Here is a 20004-nt window from a genome sequence, read left to right as displayed (position 1 = left end):
AAAGATCTGCGGTGGGGATGAGAGTGAACAAGGGGGGTTGGGGATTTAGCTCAGTGGTAGAGCACTTGCCTAGCAAGCACAAGGACCTGGGTTCGGTCCCCAGCTCCGAAGAAAAAAAAAAGAGAGTGAACAAGGGGAAAGGAGCAGAAGAGAGATTTCATGGTGCTGGCAGGCGTAAGGGACAAAATGGCTGTGGAGACACTCACGATCTAAGGTCTGGACCTTACTCCCTATACCCTTCCACATCCAGGAGTGATAGAGGAAGAAACCAGGCAGAGGGGTTATAGTTACGGCTAAAAGGCACTTCCTCTGGGGGACCAGAAGTGGTGGCTGCATCAGGGATCAGTCGGTAGGTGTACCGGGGGGGGGGGGTCTCGGAAAATGGAATTCATCATGAATCTCTGTGTCATCCTTGCACGAGAGTCATGCTAACATTCTCCATACTGTCCCAGTTTCAGTATATGTGCTGCAGAAGCCAGCCCCTATGGTATATTTTTGGTCCTTGTGCTGCATAAAAGAATATATCTAAATCCTGCGTCTGTTGGAAAGACAGTGGTGAGGTGTGTATATGTGCAAAGACCAGTCTGGAGGAATGAACTGTGTTAACGGTTGCATTGTGTTATGAGGGGAGTTGACAAGTGAACCGAGTTCTTATGTGTGCACTTGTGTATGCAACGTGCTCGTGCATGTGTGTAGAGGCCAGAGATCAACCTCAGGTGTCATTTTCTCAGAAGCTGCCTGTGGTGGTTTGAATATGCTTAGCCCAGGGAGTAGCACTATTAGGAGGTGTGGCCTCGTAGGAGTAAGTGTGGCCTTGTTGGCGGAAGTGTGTCACTGTGGGTGTGGGCTTTGAGACCCTCCTCCTAGTTGCCTATGAGACAGTCTCTCCTGGCTGCAGTTGGATCAAGATGAACTCTCGGCTCCTCCAGCACCATGTCTGCCTGCACGTTGCCATGCTTCCTACCATGATGATAATGGACTGACCTCCGAAAGTATAATCTAGTCACAATTGAATGTTTTCCTTTATAAGAGTTGCCTTGGTCGTGATGTCTCTTCATAGCAATGGAAACCCTAACTAAAACACCATCAAACTTGTTTTGAGACACATACAAGTTGGCCTGGGCATCAAGTAGGCTGGGCTGGCTGGCCATAAGCATCAATATCCTTCTGTGTTTGTCTCCTGGCACTGGGATTACAAGTGTATGACACCATACCTGGGTTCTGGTGATCCACCTCAGGTACTCACACTTGCCCAGCAAATATTGACCCGAGCGTCTCCCCAGCCTGCAAACTGATATGTAAAATTATCTAGTTTTCAGTTATTTTAATAGTAGATAAGGAAATGGGTATTTTACATCCTAGGAGCACATATCAGATCCTGTGCCCCTCCTCTATACCTGGTCTATCAGTAAGCCTCAGATTCTTCCCTCTGCCCATTTAAGTAAGAAGACTTTGCAGGTACAACCTACCAGACCCTTGTCTCAGGAAGCCTCCAGAGTGCCCCCTAGTGCCCAACCTCTCCCACAACCAACCCTAAGAAAGAGTCAGCAGAGGCCTGAGGAAAACATCCTTCTCATGATTTATTACAACACATTGTTTTAAATACAAAAGGAGGGACAGGAAAGTGCGGCCTCATGGGGCAAGGTCCCGAGGGGGAAGCTGGCACCCTGGGCAAGGGACCTCTCCTGTACTGAACAACAGGAGGCGGCCAGGTGCATTCTGGGCCATTCCAGTGCCGGCAGTGACCAGATAAGAGGGGTGGGAGAGCAAGAGAGAACCATATACTCTCCACACCGTGGACAGTGGGTGAAAAGCCACCAGGGAAAGCCTGTGCTCCACCTCCCCCAACACAAAGGAGGGGGGAGCTGAGACCTCCTCCATCTTTCTGCTCACTTTGGGGAGACCAGAGTCATGCGTAAGTGAGAACAGAGACAGACTGAGGCTGATGGGCCCCAAGTGTCCAGGATAGATGCCATATCTCCATCAAGAGAGGGGAGGGACCAGACCCCAGGGGGAGCTTTAGGGTCCAACTGGAGGCCCCATACCACTGTCTCCTGGACAGCAGTAGAGTGGGGGCATGGAGGGGGAAGCCAGTGCACCCTCCACACCCAGGGTCACCTCAGAAATTCAATGACAGACAGGAGGCAAATTTACATAATTAATAATAATTATAATAATAATTAACCAATAATAATAAATACTTAAACCTCTAATCCATAGATTGCAAATACAACAATAGCTTATTTTCTCAGGGATCAGGATAGGTGGGAATCAAGAGAACTGGGGCAGGACGTTTGTTTAAGAAGAAGGGTGACAGGAACATAGGGAGCAGGTCAAAAGAAGAAGAGACAGGAGGACACAGCAAGAGAGGTGGGGTAGAAAGGGCCCACCCTAGGTCTTTTCCAAGACTCTGTCCTGCCCCAGCTACCTGTTAACAAGCCCTGGTTTCTTCCTCAAAGGACAGACCCACTCCAAGACTTGAAGACATGTGAGGGCAAGAACCTCTATTCTGCTTCAAAACATTAGGTCCCCAATAGTACAAGAGGATATTCAGCAAGGGTGGCTGGCACTTTTCTCCTTGTCCTTCTCCTAGATTGGCTCTGAGCCTAGAAAAAGCCACCTTGGGTGGAGGCTAGCATATCATCTTGAAGACCCTGGGGAAAGTACCCTAGGAAGGGGATCATAGGGGACTCTCTCCTGAGAAGCCCTTATGGGGATGGGGCAGTCATGGGGACTTTCCAAGCATCTGTCCCTAGGTGGGGTCTTTCTCTGCTTGGAGACAGTTCTCCTAAAGCTGAGGATTTCCACTTCCTAGAAGCCTAAGGGCTTGGTGGGCGCTTTACTCCACCTGCTTCAGAGGCACTCAACCCGCAGGTGCACTCGAATTCCAGGTCCTACCTGTGGCAGGAAGAGCCCATGATGAGAGCTTGAATCTACCCCCATTCCTACTGGGCCCAGAGCTCCCCTCTGACCAGCAGAGATAGCCCCTGCCAGCCCCAGCTAGCTTAGCTCCTCCTGCTAGCACTGGGCACTGCCCCAGTACATGCTGGGGAAGTCTACTGGGCTTCCCAATGGGCAGGAGCACCTGCAAAGGAAAGAGAAATGCTTCCTCTGAATGGCCTCCAGGGCCCTTCTAAGAAACTGGGTCTCACTCTCACAGGAGTGAGGTCCTCCATCCTTGCCTTGGGAGCTACCTCATCTGGCTTTCAGGAACCCACTTGTCCAAGTCTCCCTGAAATCTCTGGTCCATTGGCCCAGTGCCCACCAACACCTGCCAGGGAACAGCCCTGGGGTGAAGGGCAGAGAAGATATCCCTATGCCAGTAAGACTTGGCAATCTGAGGTGTGGGGACACTGCTGGTGGGGCCTTCTGCAGGGACACTAGGGTTTCCCTGTCCGTCCCCTTACCTATGGCTTTGCTGCAGAGCCCAAGACAGGAGAAACAGGAGAGGAGAGACCAGGAGAGGAGAGAAAGGAATGGGAGGGATCTGCGGCTCAGTTTGTGGCAAGTAAGGGTTTGGGTTTTTGTGTTTTGATTTTTTTTTGTTTGTTTTCTGTTTTTTTTTTTCATCCCTCCCCCCTTTCTTATGTAAAAAGTGCAGGAAAGCTGGGCAGCTCTTTGAAAGGTCAGTAATGTTTCCAGGGGGGAGGGGCAAGGAGGGGCCCAGGCCTGTCAACCCAGCTTGGGATTGAAGGTGGCCTCATATTGCTTAGAAACCTGTTTCAGTTTAAATACCAGACAGTAAAAACAGAGCTTTAGGGCCGCCCCGCACAGTTGCCAGATCACTAGCTTAAATAAATAAAAAAATCGAAATATTTACTTCTTGATAAAAATTGCAGTAAAACCATTTACCTTTTCTGTGTGTTTTATATATAATATATATTTATACCTGGCCTGGCTGGAGCAAGGGCACAGGACTCCTGAAGGGTCACGATACTTCGATGACCTCCACGCTGCCAGAGAAGCTGGTTTGCTTGCCCAGGGCTGCCAGCTCCTCGCCACGTGCCCGCCCCTCCACCATGCCCTCTTCGAACTCCATCTGGCAGCTGCGCCTCTTGAACTGTGCATCTGCAGCAGGCTCCTCGGGCCAGCCGGTCCGCACATCCCGCCGCCGCAGGTCGCTGCTGCTGCTACTACTGCTACTGCTGCTGCTGCCGCCACCGCCACCACTGCTGCCACTACCGGGTCCAGGTGCGCCTGCGCTCGCCCGGCCAAAGGCGGAGAACACAGCGCCTGGACCCTGCGCGCCCTCGGGGCTGAAGCACCAGGGTCCGTCGGGTGACGGTGTGCCTGGGGAGTCCAGTGGCGGCACCCAGCCCCCGGGGCCAGACGGCTGACCAGGGCCAGGAAGCCCGGGCGCCGACAGGGCCGAAAGGCCGTGCCGCGGAGTCTGCCGGGCCGTGTCTCCAAAGTTTAGGGCCAGGCCATGAGCGGGGGAGCGGGCCGGCGAACTGACCGGGGGACGTCGCCGGCGGGGTCGTGGGCGGCACTCTGGAATGGAGTCCGGGCTGTCCGGGCTGGGCGAGGGCAGGCCCAGTGTGCCCCCAGACGGGCTGTCCAGCTTACAGAGCTTTGGGGCTTCACCGGGGTCGGGTGGGCCGGGAAAGTCGGGCCTCCTGCTGGGTGCATAGGCCGACTTGATGTCCAGGGAGAAGGAGCGCTTGAGGCGGTTGGTGTCCTGGAGGCGGTCAGAGGAGAGGTGCAGGCCACGCAGGCCCTGTTGCAGTGCGCTGGTCGCTGGAGCTGTGCTGGGGATCAGAGCATCCCCTCCAGCACTAGGGCTGCCCTCCTTGGCTGCAGTGGCTGCCTCGCTCCCGGTGGCAGCGCTCTCTGAGGTAGATGGTGGCAGCCGGGGCAGTGGGATGCCTGCTGCCGGGCCCATGAGGGGCTCAGGGGTCCCCAAGTGAGGTCCATCACTCTGCAGGGCAGCCAGCAGCTTCAGACTCCTCTCATACTCCAGCAACTGGCCCAGGAAGTTGAAGTTGGGCGAGATGGAGGGGCGCCGATCCTTCACAAACCTAAGCAAGCAAGAGGCATTTCTGTCAGAACGACCTTGTCACTGATCTTTTTTTTCTAACTCCTGTGCAGCACCCGTGGCAAACCTTTAAGTACCCACGCTCTGTGTTGGGCTCAGGTTTTCCCTCCCTGCCAGGGTAGTAATTTGTACAATCCAAGTGGGTGGGGAGAGGAAAGGGAGGGCAATGCTGTTAGCCATTGGTTGTGGAGTTCCCTAGGGCCCAGGAGGAGAATACCTGTATGCGTCGTCAGAAGACATGCCCATGGTTTTCATGATGTACGCGATGGCGATGGTGGCAGAGCGAGAAATGCCAGCCAGACAGTGAACGATGACTTGGCAGCTGGACAGCTTGGCTTTATCTGGGGGCAGGTGGATGGTGGGAGATCAGGTGAGGGCTGAGATTGCACTGCTCCTCCCTACCCAAGGCAGCCCCTAACAGTGCTGGTGACTTCTCAGAGCTGGGTGGGCCCTCCCAGTTCTCCCCTCTGCCTCTGTCTAGTCTTCCTCTAGCGAGCCTCCTCTTCCACCCTATAGAGACACACATGCTCTCCCTTCCCCTCACCAATAAACTCAATGGACTTGTCCAGCCAGGGCAGCAGCTTTTCACAGTAGTTGTCATTGATGGGGATACGCATGAAACGGCTCTCACAGATGAAGTCCGGTTTAGGGCAGGAGTTGCTGGCATTGAGGACATAGCTTATTCCATTTTGGGTCATCAGATCCTGGTGGAATAGGAAGATGGGTCAGAATTGGGCAGCAGAGAAAAGCAAAGCCCCCTAGTGGGATTAGAACCAACCCCCTTCTGTCTGTCCATCCAACCCCCACCCCTCCTCTCTCTGTAGAACAGAAGGACTCTAAAGTCTTGTGATGCCCCCGAGCCTCAGATTTTGCTCAAGATCTTGCCATACAGGAAAAGACTGGGTTTTGAAACCCCTTCTCATCTCAACCCTGGAGCCCACAGCATGGGTACAGGAAGGATGGCTTTTGCAAGCCACACCCATGGCCAGCATTGGGCTCCCAGGAATTTTATGGTTGCCTGGGCGGTGCCTTCATCCTTTTCCCTCCTCACCATTTTTAAAACACGGGATTCTTTCAGAGCTGGCCGGGGGCCCAGTGACAGAAGCAGTTTGGCATGCAGGCTTCCAGCCCCACCACAGAAGAGACTGGGAGCCTGCTTTTCCATCAGCCCTGCTGTGTTCCTGCCTGGGCCATGCTGTAGGCCAGTGGGTTGGGAGGCTCTGGGTCCTCCTGTGCTCTGAGCTCATATTCATTCTATCTCCTCTCAGACCACCCGAGGACCTAATTCCAGATCCACCCACCCCTTTCTCCCATTGGCAGTGACCCCCTGTGTACTCACCTTGTTCAAGACGTCTTTCTGAGAGCCCAGGTAGAGGTGAGGCAGGATTCGGGTCAGGCCGACACTGGGCACAGGCAGGCAGGGCTGAGAGAGGCTCATGGATGGTAGGGTGGCAGGTTTGCCCTCACAGAGGCCAGGGAAGCAGGAGGAGAAAGTGGCAAAACCTCCTGTGGAAGGAGACACAAGGCTCTTGAGGAGGCTGGCCAGCTGGGGCAGGAGAGAATTCCTCTGGACTTAGCCACACCTTGCAGACCCCAAGCCCAGCCTGCTTCTGGCCTAGCACCTGGACTCCTGCTGGTAGGCTACCTGCTCTTCTGTGCAGCACTGGGGGGTGTGCTGCTGCCCATTTAGAGCAGGCACCTACGCCCACATTCCTCCTCAAGCTAATTAGGGACTGGCTCAGGGGCATTGCTTTGATGCCCATAAATGTAGGGTCAAGGTGGCCTGTCAGCGTGGCACATGGGACCCAGGCAGGGGGTGGGTTAGACCTCATCAGTGGTCTCTTATTCCCCAGGTATGACATGGTAAGTCCTTCTCCAGCCCCTGGCCTGGGGCCAGGCTGGCATTTAGCCTCTCTCCTTGCTGATGCAATCCTTCCCTGACTCCAGCTGGCTGGAAGCCACAGGCCTGGGCTCCAGTGCCAGGTCTGGGAGGAAAGGGCTTCTGAGGTGGGGCCTCTTTGGACATGACATCACCCACTGGAATTGCCATAGCCCACAGGGCATTTGTGGTTGGGTCATGGCTCCAGTCCACCCAGCAGATGACAGAGAAGTAGGGTAGAGCCTGCACGCAGGGCACACACAGCCTGCTCCCTGTGGCCATTGTCTAGATACATCCAAGATCTGGACTCTAGGCTGGGAAAAGAAACCTTCCACCAGTTTGAGATACCCAAGCTGGCTCTTCTGGTATGTCTGACTCAGTGACCATGGGCCTCAGTTTCCTTATTTTCTTGCCACACGGCATTGTTGAGAAGCTCAAATAAAACAATTATAAAGATGTGAAAATTGACCCAGCCACATCTAGCATGGCTGGGGTTCATCCAGAAACTGAGCAGCATCTATCTGGTGCCCACCAGCTCTCAGCATGGTGAGACGAACTCAGTAGAATGGACCTTGCTATATTCCACAACGACAAGCTGTGACAAGCAAGTGGCCTCAGTTTCTGGTCCCCCCACAGGCAATCGCTGCTTTCCCCCTGGTTTGGAGAGAGGCAGGTAGGTACCAAGGACCCAGGGATTTGGGAGGGGGCACTATCCAAGGCTTTGGGGTGGATGGAAATGGGGACACCAAGGTTGAGTGAGTGAGCCTTGGCTAGTTGTTAAGTATCTTTGAGGCCTAGGAAACTCTCTGGCCATCCTTGAAGCTCATTCTCCTATAGAAATTCTCATACACTACCCGTATCCTGTGTCTGGGAGGCCAGAGACAGTACCCTTACTACAATGTTTATAAGGAGACATATACAGAAACATACATTTGTTTGTGCAATGGCCTTGATCCAGCTCAGGTTACTGATTGCCAGGCTTGCTCTGTTCTCACTACAGCCACCTAACCACAAGGGTCTGGGGCCCATCAGCATCTCCAAGCCTGTTGGTTGGACTGCAGAGACTGTCTCACAGCTGTGGCATCACTGGCCCACATTCCATGGAGACAGTACAACCCATAGGCTGCACTCACTCCTAGCTAAAGGTGTGCCTGCCTGCTGTTCAAAGAGCTAAAGCCCGCCTTCCCTCCCCTTTACTATACTGATGCACACTGTGATGGTTAGGGTTGTCGACCGGACAGAATCTAAAACCACTTGCCTATGGGAAATTATCTTGAGTATGTTAATTGATATGGAAAGACCCATCCTAATTTCGGACAGAACCATTCCTGGGCAGGGGATCCCGGATAGTACAAACTGCAGAAACTGAGTTGGGCACCAGCCCACCCACATGCACTCTTCTGTTCCTGATTGTGGATGTGATGTGATCAGCTACTTCAGGCTCCTGCCATCCTAATTGCCCCACCATGATGGTTGCACCCTTATCTGTGATCCAGATAAACCCTTCCTCCTGGAAGTGGCATTTGACTTGGCATTTAATCACAGCAGCAGAAATGTAGCCAAGGCATAATGACATCTAGCTTAAAGCTCTTTCTTAATAAACTCCAACCTAGGGAAAAAGGAGGACTAAGTTCATTACCTTCCCTGCAAACATGACTGTGGGGGCACTGCTTGAGTTCCCTCTCCTGATTCCCTTCACTGGCCATCCCCATTTCCTTGAGCTTCCTGTGAACACCAGCCAGAGGATGATATGTAAAGGCCTGGCCTCTGTTGTGTTTGGCCAAGGAGCTCTGTGTGTGCCGTGAAACTGTCCCCAGCCCCTGATCAGTGTCTGCTTCTGGTTGTGCACTAGCTGGATCAGTATGGTATCACGCTGAGCCTGTCTCACACTGCACTGACACTGTACTGACTCCCTACCTCAGTATTTGAACAAAGGAGGACAAGAACTCAAACTTGACAGGGCAGACACCTATAACTGCAGGGAGCTAGCTAGAGCACAACCAGGTCCAAATGAACCCTCTGGGAGGAGCCCAGCCTAAGGCTACCCTAGTCTCCATATGTCCTTGCCCCTTGCCCCTTGCCCCTTGCCCCTTGCCCCTTGCCCCTTGCCCCTTACCCCTTGCCTAAGAGACAGGCACTGTCAGGTTTGGGTTTGTCCTTCTAGGACCAGGAAGGGTGCAGCTCTGGAGCCCTCTGTATTTTCAGAAGAACCTTGTTCTTCCATTCATGACTAGGGTGGTGAGTTGGGCCCTGGAGGGATTCCTATAGGCTGAGTGGGCTTGTAAAAAGGCCCAAATTTGGGCTGGAGAGATGGCTCAGCGGTTAAGAACACTGACTGCTCTCCCAGAGGTCCTGAGTTCAATTCCCAGCAACCACATGGTGGCTCACAACCATCTATAACAGATTCTGGTGTATCTGAAGACAGCTACAATGTACTCATATATACTAAATAAATAAAGTATTTTTTTAAAAAAAGCCCAAATTCCTCTCTCTCTCCCAAACTAAGCCCAGAGGCTGGAGCTAGGGTATAGCTATGTGGCTTCTGGTTCAAAGAATTCACACATGCACAATGTCATGAGTCCCACCCAGACAGGCTCAGCATCTGTACAAATATCAGAGGCAGGGTGCATGCGCATATGCGTGTGGCTGATACCAGAGGCTCGGGGCACATAGACACACAGATGTGCTTGGATCATACTGGCCCAGAGTGTGGTGGGACATATCCAAATGTACACAAAGACACTAGCCCTACACGTGACACGGAGTCTCCAAACCAGTTAGAGAAGCCAGAGTGCCTCAGACGGGGTTCATCTCCCTGGCATCTACCTAGCAGTTTAACTAAAACAGTCCAGGCCCTCCCAGCCTTCCTCTCAGGTTGGGCTTGACGCCATGGTACTTATGGGATTCTGGTGCCATTGAACTGGCCTGGCCACCCACTCACTTATTCCACTCCATATGTAGTGGGTGTGGAGGCCATTCCAACAGCTACGTGCTATGCAGAGGCTACCAGCATGGGCAGAGGGCATCAGCAAAGGCCCCAGATTCCAGCCATGCAGAGCAGGCAGGCATCCTAGAATAAGCCCACTCTAGCAGCTATTCTGCCTCCCAGGAGGTAGAGTCTACAAAAGCCCTTTCAGTCACAGCCTGAGGGTGAATGTGCCTAGCATGGTAGAGAGTGGGAGTATGAGCCATGAGAATGTCTGTCTGTCTGTGTCTCTGTCTCTCTCTCTGTCTGTCTCTGTGTCTCTGTCTCTCTGTCTCTGTCTCTGTCTCTGTGTGTGTGTGTGTGTGTGTCTGTCTGTCTGTCTGGGTGTGACTGACTCTGAGTAGGGCTTGGAGGCCAGCTGTCCAGCACAGGTAGTCCAGAGAGATACTTACTGGTCCCTCAGGTAGAGGCCATGATGGAGTAGGCTGCTGGTACCTTCTCTGGGCAAGGCCCCTGATACCAGCTCTGGGATAGACTGAGGTAAAACCTTTACTTCCTCCCCTTGAGGCAGAGACAGTTTGTTGCCTGGGTCCCTGGCACCCTCCCTACGAAAAAACGGCTTGGAGAGCTCCTATTGTCCACCTCTCCTGCTGATGTAAGCAGAAGTGGGCTTTTAGAAGTCCAGAGGTACTGGGATCCCCCTTCTGCACCAACAGTTGCAGGACATGTTTTCCTCTGACACTCCTAGTCCTAGCCAAGTGCATGGGGAGGGGTGCTTAGAATAGAAGGTACCCCACAGCCCTGGCCCGTCCCCGGAGTTCACCTGTGAGGATGGCCACACTGTCGAAGCAGCCGTCCAGCTTGCTGAGCAGGATGGACAGGAAGCTGTCTGCTGCCAGCACACTGGCATCTCGTGTGCTCTGGTCATACACCACCACATCCTGTGGTTCTGTGGCATCCACCTAGGGGACCATAAGGGCAGAAGTTAGGCTGCTCAGAAGAGCAAGAGGAGAGGAGAGACAGGGTCTGCTGTCATCCTCCCTCCCACTAACAGGCTTTGCACCAGACAGCGACTAGGGGTGGGGGTGGCTTGAGTTGGCCTTCATTGGCAAAAGCACCAGAACCAGAAGTGTTAAGGAGGCATAGACGAGATTAATGGGGTCTCAGGGAGCGCGCGCACGCACGCGCACACACACACACACACACACACACACACACACACACACACACACACACACACACACACACAGCCTGAGCTGGTTTGTAGGCTTCCTCGAAGGCCAGTACCTCTCTTGAGAAACTGAGGTTGCAGTAGGACTCCCCTTCCCAAACACCACCAGGCTAGGAGGTGAAGCTGGAAGCTGGGGTTCCTCCTGCCCTGTCCCCCATTGTGGTGGCCCTAGGGCCAGATGTTGAGGGGCTTTTGCTCAGACAGACTGATGTCCCCGCCTCCCAAGCACACTCAGTCTTTAAGCCAGCTGAGCTGTCAACCCCAGGCTGGATGATGTCATCAGCAGCCAATAGAATTGCGCTCTGGCTGGAGTCCTCGCTGGGGGTGATTAATCACTGGATTCCCTTCATTGGCACCACAGGGAGCTGGTTCTGGCCTTGGAGTGGGGGACTCCCGACAAGCGGATTCCCACCTGGGTTTCCTGACATCTTAGCTTGAAGTCGGGCAGTTCAGAAATTGAAATCCTTCTAAAGGCCCTAGTTTGTTGGCACGCCCCTCTAGCCCAAAAGAGGTGGGAGAAGTTGGTACTTGGTAGCCTGGTGAAGGCTACCAATGCTAGTCCCTCCCCAGCTGCTGCACTGGATAGTCTTGGGGAAGAAATCTGTCCATGAAACGATTTTCCTTCCTGGGGAACATTCTGGGTCACAGAAGACTCCAGGAAGAGGGATGGGGAGGATAGTGAAGTGATCTGACGACTATAATCCCCTTAGTCTTCTCCTCCTGGCCTTACCACAGTCAGAGTGGCCAGACCCAGCTGTCCTTGTCCTCAGCGTGTACCATCCCACTGCATCTACCCTGCTGTACCCTCCATGCAAACCCCACTTCCCTTGTCTGCCTTGTATATGGGGAGACAAAGGGGCTTCCCAGACTTCTAGAGGAAGGCCTCACTAGAGAGGACTGGCCTACAGCACTCACAGCTGTGACCCCAAGGAACCCAATTTGGAATTGAGAGTCAGGAAAGGGGAAATGCTTGATCAGAGGGCTCTTGGCACCAGGCCTAGGAGTTCCTCTGTCTGTTTCAGAGGTGACAGAACGCATGCTTGCACAGGAATGGTCAGTCCTGGAGACATATGCTAGGTGGACCCCAGGTACCTGGCTTCGCGCAGCAGGCTGGATGAGCTCAGCAATGGTCACTTTTCCCTGCTGAAGGCGCCTCTTCACCAGCTTGGAACAGCAGATGTTCACAGAGCTCAGCACGTGGCAGCTGTTATACTCCACGAAGGACCGACTGTCGATGACCAAAGGGCCCCCGGGCCCGCCGCGCAGCAGGCTGGCCAGTTTCTTTGCATCCATCACCTTCCTCGGGAGCCGATCCCCAGCCATGGTGGGGTGGTAGGCAGTGGGGAGAGTGACCCCTGAAGTGAGGAGGGCGTGGCCTTGCAGTGTTCTGGGTACCCTAGTGCATGGTGCCAGACCTGAGGGAAAGGTGGATGGTCAGCAGGTGGTGGGATCTGGGTGGCCACAGCTGAATCCCAGGCAGGCCCTGTGTTTGGCACCTGGCACATCCTTTGAACCCTTCCTCCTGGATGGATGAGCCAATGCCTTACCCGGTGGGGTGAGTGCAGAGAAGAGACCCTGACCACCCCCTGCTCTGCCTGGGGTCTAGTATAAGGCAGATGACAAATGAGGACCCAAACGTACGGTCCTTATTATGGGCTCTGGGGTGCAGCTGTACCTGCACCTTCCTCAACCTCTGTCTTGCTGAGCTCTGCATTTTCCTCTTCTGGGGACCCTAGGGTACAAAGCTTGGCTTTGTTCTTTTCCCAGGGCTCTCAGACATCCCTCCCTTTCTTGACACAGTGCTGCATGGCCAATTCCCAGAATCCATCTCCAGAAAATGTTTTCTAAGCTCATAATCTTGATGCTGGTAGAGAGAAGAGCAGGACCAGCATGACCGCCCACCCCACCCCCACCCCTGCTCATGGGCTCTGGAAGCTGAAGGCCAGGTACTAGCGAGCTCCTGTTTTACTGTTCCTGATGTATGCTTCAGCGTGAGGTTGGTGCACTCTACCCATTGTACAAAGGGACGGGGGTTTGTCAGCCCTAGGATGAAGGTTGTGGTACCTAGGATGCTTGGAGCTGCTGGAACTTCTGCATGGCCCCAGAAGCTCTTGGGCTGAAGAATATGTGGAGAGAATGAAAATGGCTAGCATCAGGGGACCTAGAAGCCTTGTGTTTTAGGCTTGATGACTCTCATTTGTCAGGTGCTGTCTCCCCTGGAACACCTCCCCCACCCCGGAAGAATGCAGTGTCAGGACAATGAGGCATGAGGTAGTGGAAAGTAAAATAGCAGGGCAGGTACAATATTCCCTTCATCTAGCCTTACAAATGAGTGGGATAGGAAGGACCTTGGCTCTCTAGACACTCACTTGAGCCCCTTCCAGGCCTGGCCCATTCCCACTCCTCTTCTGCAGTCATGTGGGCGCCTACGTGGAGCTACCATGCTGGTACAAGGGCACAACTTCCAAACCTTGCCAGTGTACAATCTGGGGTGGAGGGCTTTGGGGTGCCAATCCCTGACATCTCTGTGTGTCTCGGGCCTCTCTACAAGTCCTTCCCTGGGGAGTCAGGCCTGGGCCAGTCACACTGAGGAATCTCAACAGCAACAGACTAGGGTCCTCTGTCTGCTGAAAACATTCTGACCAAATGCTTATTTTAAATGTTCAGGGACATTTCCCTGTGCTCTAACTCGAATCTTGCATGAGGGAACAACAGGCTAGTGGTTAGGCCAGAGGAAGGAGTGGGTTTTCCTACTAGCAGAGCTGGACAATGGGACTAAAAGCCCAGGTCTCTGAGAGGGTTAGAGCACAGGATGCTGGGGTGCAGAAGGGCCTTTTCTGAGTCCCTTGGTCCTGTCACCCAGCAGTGTCCACCCCTTTCCAGGTGAGCAAGATGGGTTAACTGCATCGAGGGAAGCAGAGTGCTACCAGTATAGGGAGCTGGAAGGCACAGCCTCACCCCCTCTGCAGCAGCCCTTGAACTACCCTGAGGGTAGTTTTGCTAGGGTTGCCCCATCTGAAGACCCTCATCACAACCCCACAAGGGGCTGTAGCAGAGGATGGCAGGAAAGGGAGTCCCAGAGGGGAGGGCAGAAGAGAGCAGGTTGGTGGCAGGTGGAATGGGGGGGGCAGCTATCCTCAGTCCTGATACCTGTCCCTTCTTCTACCTCCGAGGGAACCCTGAGGACTGGAGCTGGGCCCTATTAACCGTTACAGTATTGTTATTTGCAGCGGAGGGGGACTCATTAGCAAGTTAGCACCTCCGATGTTGCCATGGCAACAGCAGAGGTGCCAGGCAACGGCTGCTCCTACTGCAGCAGCCATGAAGCAAGCTGCTCTGCAGATTAGGCAGGTCTCCCTCCTCTATGCTCCCATTCCTCCATGGCAGGTGCCCAGTAGCTCGGACCTATAACTCAAAGACAGCAACGAAGCCCCCTTACTCCAACCCTGCCCTACTTCTCAGGACCCAGCCCCACACTGCCTCTCACTGGCTCCCCATTGCTCTGAGGCCATCTGTATACTGCACTGCTCACTCCTTTGAGCCCCCTCACGTAGAAAATCCTGCATTATGCTGGTCTTCAGTAGCCCATCCTAACAGCACCTCTTTGTACGCTCACCCCTGGCTTCCTCAATGCTGGGCGTCAGGCCTAGCGCTGGATAGAATTCATTGGGGTTTGAAATAGATACGTAGGGATTGTTTTGAGAAGGTCAGCAGGGCAGAGACAGACCATGCAAAATCTTAGCAAAGCATATGTTCCCAAGCACTCCCTGCCCATTCCTTCCCAGAGAGAACAGCTATCAGCCTGTTCTTCGGGAGCCTTGAATGGGGTTGCAGGGTGGTCAAGACCCCTTATGCAGAGGCTGTAGGCCTTCACCAAAGGATCTTGAGCCAGGAGACAAGCATTCCTAAATTCAAAGTCAAGAGGAAGCTTTCCCAGGCTGAAGGCAAGGTCCACAGATCAGCCCTTGTGGCACTGTTCCCTGGGCACAGGAACACTCCCCTCTGTACACTGGCAGATGCATGCCTTATTGACAATCCGTCTTGTCCCTGAGTGCAATTACACACATGTCCATCTGCACATACACAAGACATTACAATCGCCTGGAGTGCATGACACAGTTGCCTTCTGCATACCAAAGCCCCTGGTGCCCACATACCACTAGTCCACTACCTTTCACACTGGGGTTCCCACACGACATGTTCTGACTCCTGAGCCCTTATGTGACCAACAGAAGCTCAAGTCCTGGGTCACTAATCTACTCCTCTCAGTGCCTAGCAACAAGAAACTCCCTACTTCTAGAAATGGCTGCCAGGACCATTAGCCACTGCAAGACCGGGTCCCTTCTCACAACGGTCTGACCTGGACATCCCTGCTCACAGCCAGGCAGGCTCTCAGGAAAGAGCCAGAAATTAGGAGCCCAAGATGCTGAGACACCAGCTTACAGTCACACTGGGCACTTCTGAAGACTGGCAGGGATCATCTCCTAGAGGGAGGGGCTCAAATGTCCCTGCATGTCAGTTGAGGCCTTGGCTTCTCTGACCAGGCTGCCCTACACCCTTGTCCCTGGAGAGGGGACAGAAACATTTTCTCAGTCAGGCAAATGGCCAAAAAGAGACAGCGGAGGCCCCAGAGAGCTGTGGTCCTGAGAGATCCAGTCAGGTTCTTTGGCTCACACATTTCTTAGGATCACAGCACAAGGATCTCTCTTGCTGTGGGTTCAGCCTCTGTCCCTGCTTCCTCTGTGAACTGCCTATCAGACTCTCTCCAAACCCACAGAGGTACCGCCCCGAGCCACTGTCCAGTTGAAACTTCTCAATATCAGCCCAAGAAGAAAGATGTTGTCAGGAATCCTATACACATCGACTTGAAGCATCCTTTTGCATCTGTGTTCAGTGCTAAGTCCCCAGAGGCACCCTCAAGTGTCCCCAAGGGCACAGGGCAGGAGGAAAAGAGAACCTGCCCAGCAACTCTCTTGAGGTCCCTAAGCTGACTGCAGCAGTCAGACATAAAGATGAACCTACAGCTCCTGGTCACGTGATTCGCTCCTCTGTAGCAGGTGCCTGTTAACCAAGGAGTGAATGCACGGGGACTCTGACCTCCCAGGGCAGAGCCTGGCACTGTAAACTACCCTCACCCACCCAGCTACCCTAGAGGCAAGCCAATACGGGAGTGGGTCTACAGGTCATTGAATTTCCATTTTGAATTCATTCATACCGTGAAAGAAGCCGTGCCCCTGACCTGAAGCACCTCCACCCCCACCCCATGCTGCACAACAGAGCAGTGCAGATGCCACACTGGTCCCCCACCCCCATCACTGCACCACCAAGGCCCCCAATCTTCCTGCTGCAGACGCAGCACACCCTGTCAACAAGGAGTCAGAGGCAAATTTATTCCAAGACGTCTGATCTAGTGGAAGCTGAGCTGTTCTTGCTCCTCCACCTGCAAGGTTTGGCACACGGGTACCCGCGGCAGCTGACTGGCTGCTCCCTCCCAAGGTAGGCAGATAGGCCAGGGAGACAGGCTGCAGGAGGCAGCCGTGCCGGCCCCTCCCCCAGCATCGCGCCTACTGCCTCTGCGTCGGGTAAGGATGTTCTTTATCTGCAGAGGCGAGTGGAGCACCATGAAGTGGGGGTGACGGGACAGCCATGCAAGCCGAAGAGTGGGGGGTCCTAGAGCTTCCCCTCCAGATAAGGAGCCTACCGCGGAGAGCCGACCCTCTGGCGTCGGAGGTTTTTCTGCCCTGCCCACTGCAACCGTGGACGACCTTCTCCAAATCTGGCTGCCAGCGGGGGCGCCTCGCAGGGACTCTCACCGATATGTGTTGGATCTCAGCCCTCCCCCGCAAATCCCTAGGTCTCTTATGTATGTCCCTCCAGATAAGAAGGACTATACAGAGAAAGACAGCTCACTGCGGGCGCGGATCTGCAGCGCGCGCTGCTCGCGGGGTAGAGCCACCTATTCCTCCGTGCTCCAAAGAGCTTCCTTCAGGACGAAAACCCGCAGAAACCTCCGTACGCCCCGGGGCCCACACCCGGCTTTGGACCCGACCGGTGTCAGCGCCTGGCTCACCTGGCTCTCGCTTGCCCTGGGGTTGCCCCCGACGTCGGTGCCGCGCTCAGGGCGCCCGCTCTGTTCCGCCACCCATGGGCCCGTCGGGGGCCCGCGTAGCCGGGGCAAGGGCCGGAGAGGCGCGCGGGGCGCGTCGCCGCCGCCGCCGTCGTCGTCGCCGCCACCGCGGGGAGCGCTCGCTCGGGACGGAGCGCGCGTACTGCGGTCGGGCACGCGCTCACGGCGCGCATCCCAGCCCGCGACTTGGCGGGCGCGGCCGGCGGCTCCGGCCCGGCTCAGCGTCCGGCGTCCGGCGTCCGGGTGGGGCGGGGGTCCGCGGAGCCGGCTCGGCCACCGCAGGAGCCGCGAGTGACAGGCCCCGGGCGGAGGGCGGGGCTGCCGGTGGGGATGAGGTCATGCCGAGCGAAAACGCCCCTGACGTCACCTGCAGCCAATCAGAGTGAGCCGCTCGGGGGCAGGTGACGTCAGCGGAGCGGGCGCTGGGTGCGGAGCCCTGGCGGCGGCCGTGGGTCTCTCTGCCACCGCCCTCCGTCCCCCGCGCCCCAAGCTTCTCGGGCATCGGTTCTTAAAGGGACCACGCACGCTGGGGCTCCCCACCTCCAGGAAGCCTTCCCAGCCCAGGGCTCCTGGTATTCCCCAAGAACCCTCAGCATCGCGGCCCTCTAACCCGCGCCTATTGACCCAGTATGCAAGAGTCCTCCTCTCTAGGCCCTCCTGGACTAGAGATGTCGCGGGTTTCTCTCCTTCCCTTAGCCTTTGTTCGCGTGTGGACGCCCTCCCAGAGTGCGCCTCCCCTGCCCCAGTGAGGCCCGGGTACAGCGTCTCGGACACCGGTCCGGGCAAAAGGCCTTACCTGCGGCGTCCACGTTTGTCCTCTCCACGACCCCTGGAGGTGGAAGTCCAGCTCTCCACTTTGCGGGAGAAGCTCCTAGGTGATATGGTTTGCCTCAGGTCACTCATCCCGGGAACTCAGGGGGCGGGGCTCCAGACCCACCGGTGCGCTCCCCAGGGCGGCGCTGCCCCCCCCCCCAACCTATGACATCCAGCTCTTGATGCTTCCAATGAAAAGCCGCCTGGAAACAGACCTCTACTCCACCCCGACGTCTCCCCTACCCGCTGGGGACTGTCGGCCCCATCCCACTGTGCGAACACAACCACGTGAGCACTCAGAACAAAACATGGGTAATTACAACTAGGGCAGAAATACACAGGGGTCAGGCAGATCTGAGAGGAAGGGGAGTCTTGTGCCAAAGTGGTCCACCTGCAAACATAAGCCACGTTTCCCTTAGTTTTCCCCCTCCTCGAGAACACACTCTACAACCCAGGTTGGCCGAAAACTCTTTATTGTATCCCAGACCGGTCTTAGCCTTCTTAGTGATGAGATTACAAGCACCCACCATGATGCCAGACACTAAAAAAAAAAAAAAAAAAAAAAAAAAAAAAGGCCCTGACTAGGCAGGTGGGTGAAGGGGGTGGGGACCAGATAGCATGAGCTTTCTCTCTGTGTGTGTGTGTGTGTGTGTGTGTGTGTGTGTGTGTACACACGTGCGCGCGCGCGCGCGCGCGCGCGGGCTAGAGGGAGTATCCTAAACTTCCCCTAGTGTCCTTCTCACTAGGTTAAAGACAGAATTTAGGAGATGACTGGTTGAAGGAAGGGTCACAGAAAGTGAAGCAGACACAAAGAAGCACTCCTATGCTAGCTAGTGTAGGTTGCACAGGAATACTACGAATCGAATCGCAGTAGGTACTGGGCAAGGCTCTGCAGGGACCTTCTCCTACTGTATCCTGCTTGGCTTGGTTCATTATGAGTGTTTAGAAACGACTTGCAGAAACCTCTCTATGTAGCCCAAGGGGAGACTGCAAGTCTAGCCTGGGACTAATGCAGGTTGGAGGGAAGAGACGTCTCTGGCTCAGAAATAGCACAAAATAAACAAACAACTTGGGAGTGCTGCCAGGAAGGAAGCATGGGGAGCCCCAGGGATGTTTGGGGTTGGCTCTGGGTTCAGACCTTTGTCTCCCTGACTCAGGCTGGGCCCTGAATGGAGGCCTCCGGCTGAAGGTAGCTCTTGAGGCTGAAGATGGCCAGCTCTACTGGATACTTGCTCAGGTCAGTGTTGGGGTGGCTGATGTGCTGGCTTCCTGCCCACTCTGAGACCCCAAAATGGGGAGTTTGGGGCCTGGGAAGGGGGAGTAATGCAAGCTGAGACCTGGACGGGTCCAGGCAATCAGGTCATGTAGGATTCTGGAGGAAGCAGCAGCTCTGAAAGGGACTGGAGCCTGAGGTGTGGGGGCTGACAAAGGAGTTGTCAGGTACAAGTGTGTGTGTGTGGGGGGGGGGATGAGTGTGTCAGGTACAAGTGTGTGAGTGTGTGTGGGGCATGCTTTGCTTTTCGTTCTACCAGGTTCAAGAGGAGCCCAATGGGGACTCCTAAGAAGGTACCCAGGTGAGGAAGAGTGTGGCAGGATATGGTCTGATACTCTGGGAGTTGCTCAAATAGATCTTGGTTATGCTGGGGCGGATTCTTGCCAGGTTTGAGCAGCGGGGTACAGGTGACCTGGAGGTCATTCTGGAAACCCAGGTGGGTGGGCTTAGCCAGTAGCCTGTTCCCACACTTTTAAGATTGTAATACAATGTTGTATTCGATATTATCCTGTTGCAACAACAACAACAACAACAACAACAAAAAAACAAAAACAAAAAAGGCAAAAACAAAACAAAAAAATACTAAAAACCCCAAAGTATTTCAAGTAAGCTTATAGTTTTGTGTTAGGACACTCTTATGATTATTCACATACAATTTGTGGGTGGACATGCTAGGCTCTACCATATAGATGATGCTAGTTATGGCCCATTCCAGCACTA

General features: G+C 54.5%; 1 protein-coding gene and 1 non-coding gene across 3 annotated transcripts; both read right to left on the bottom strand.

Moving 5' to 3' along the window:
* Window positions 1-375: 375 nt before the first annotated feature.
* LOC116894902 lies at window positions 376-482 on the bottom strand. The gene has a single exon (XR_004387105.1). It is a non-coding gene; the product is annotated as a U6 spliceosomal RNA (small nuclear RNA).
* Window positions 483-1560: 1078 nt separating this feature from the next.
* On the bottom strand, window positions 1561-18136 carry Dusp8 (dual specificity phosphatase 8). Of its 2 annotated transcripts, none has more exons than XM_032891392.1 (7): window positions 17995-18136; window positions 12164-12486; window positions 10664-10802; window positions 6375-6541; window positions 5580-5739; window positions 5253-5376; window positions 1561-5018 (listed from the first exon to the last, which is right to left on the bottom strand). In XM_032891392.1, exons 2-7 carry the CDS (start codon window positions 12392-12394, stop codon window positions 3929-3931), a joined length of 1911 nt encoding a protein of 636 aa, XP_032747283.1. In that variant the 5' UTR covers window positions 12395-12486; window positions 17995-18136; the 3' UTR covers window positions 1561-3928. The 2 variants fall into 2 exon arrangements, with proteins under 2 accessions (XP_032747283.1, XP_032747282.1); XM_032891391.1 differs by lacking the exon at window positions 17995-18136 and adding an exon at window positions 17142-17524.
* Between the last annotated feature and the right edge of the window lie 1868 nt (window positions 18137-20004).

This window comes from Rattus rattus, chromosome 2 (assembly GCF_011064425.1).
Source record: "Rattus rattus isolate New Zealand chromosome 2, Rrattus_CSIRO_v1, whole genome shotgun sequence".
Lineage (NCBI taxonomy): Eukaryota > Metazoa > Chordata > Mammalia > Rodentia > Muridae > Rattus > Rattus rattus.
This window is presented reverse-complemented; position numbering and strand designations above follow the sequence as displayed.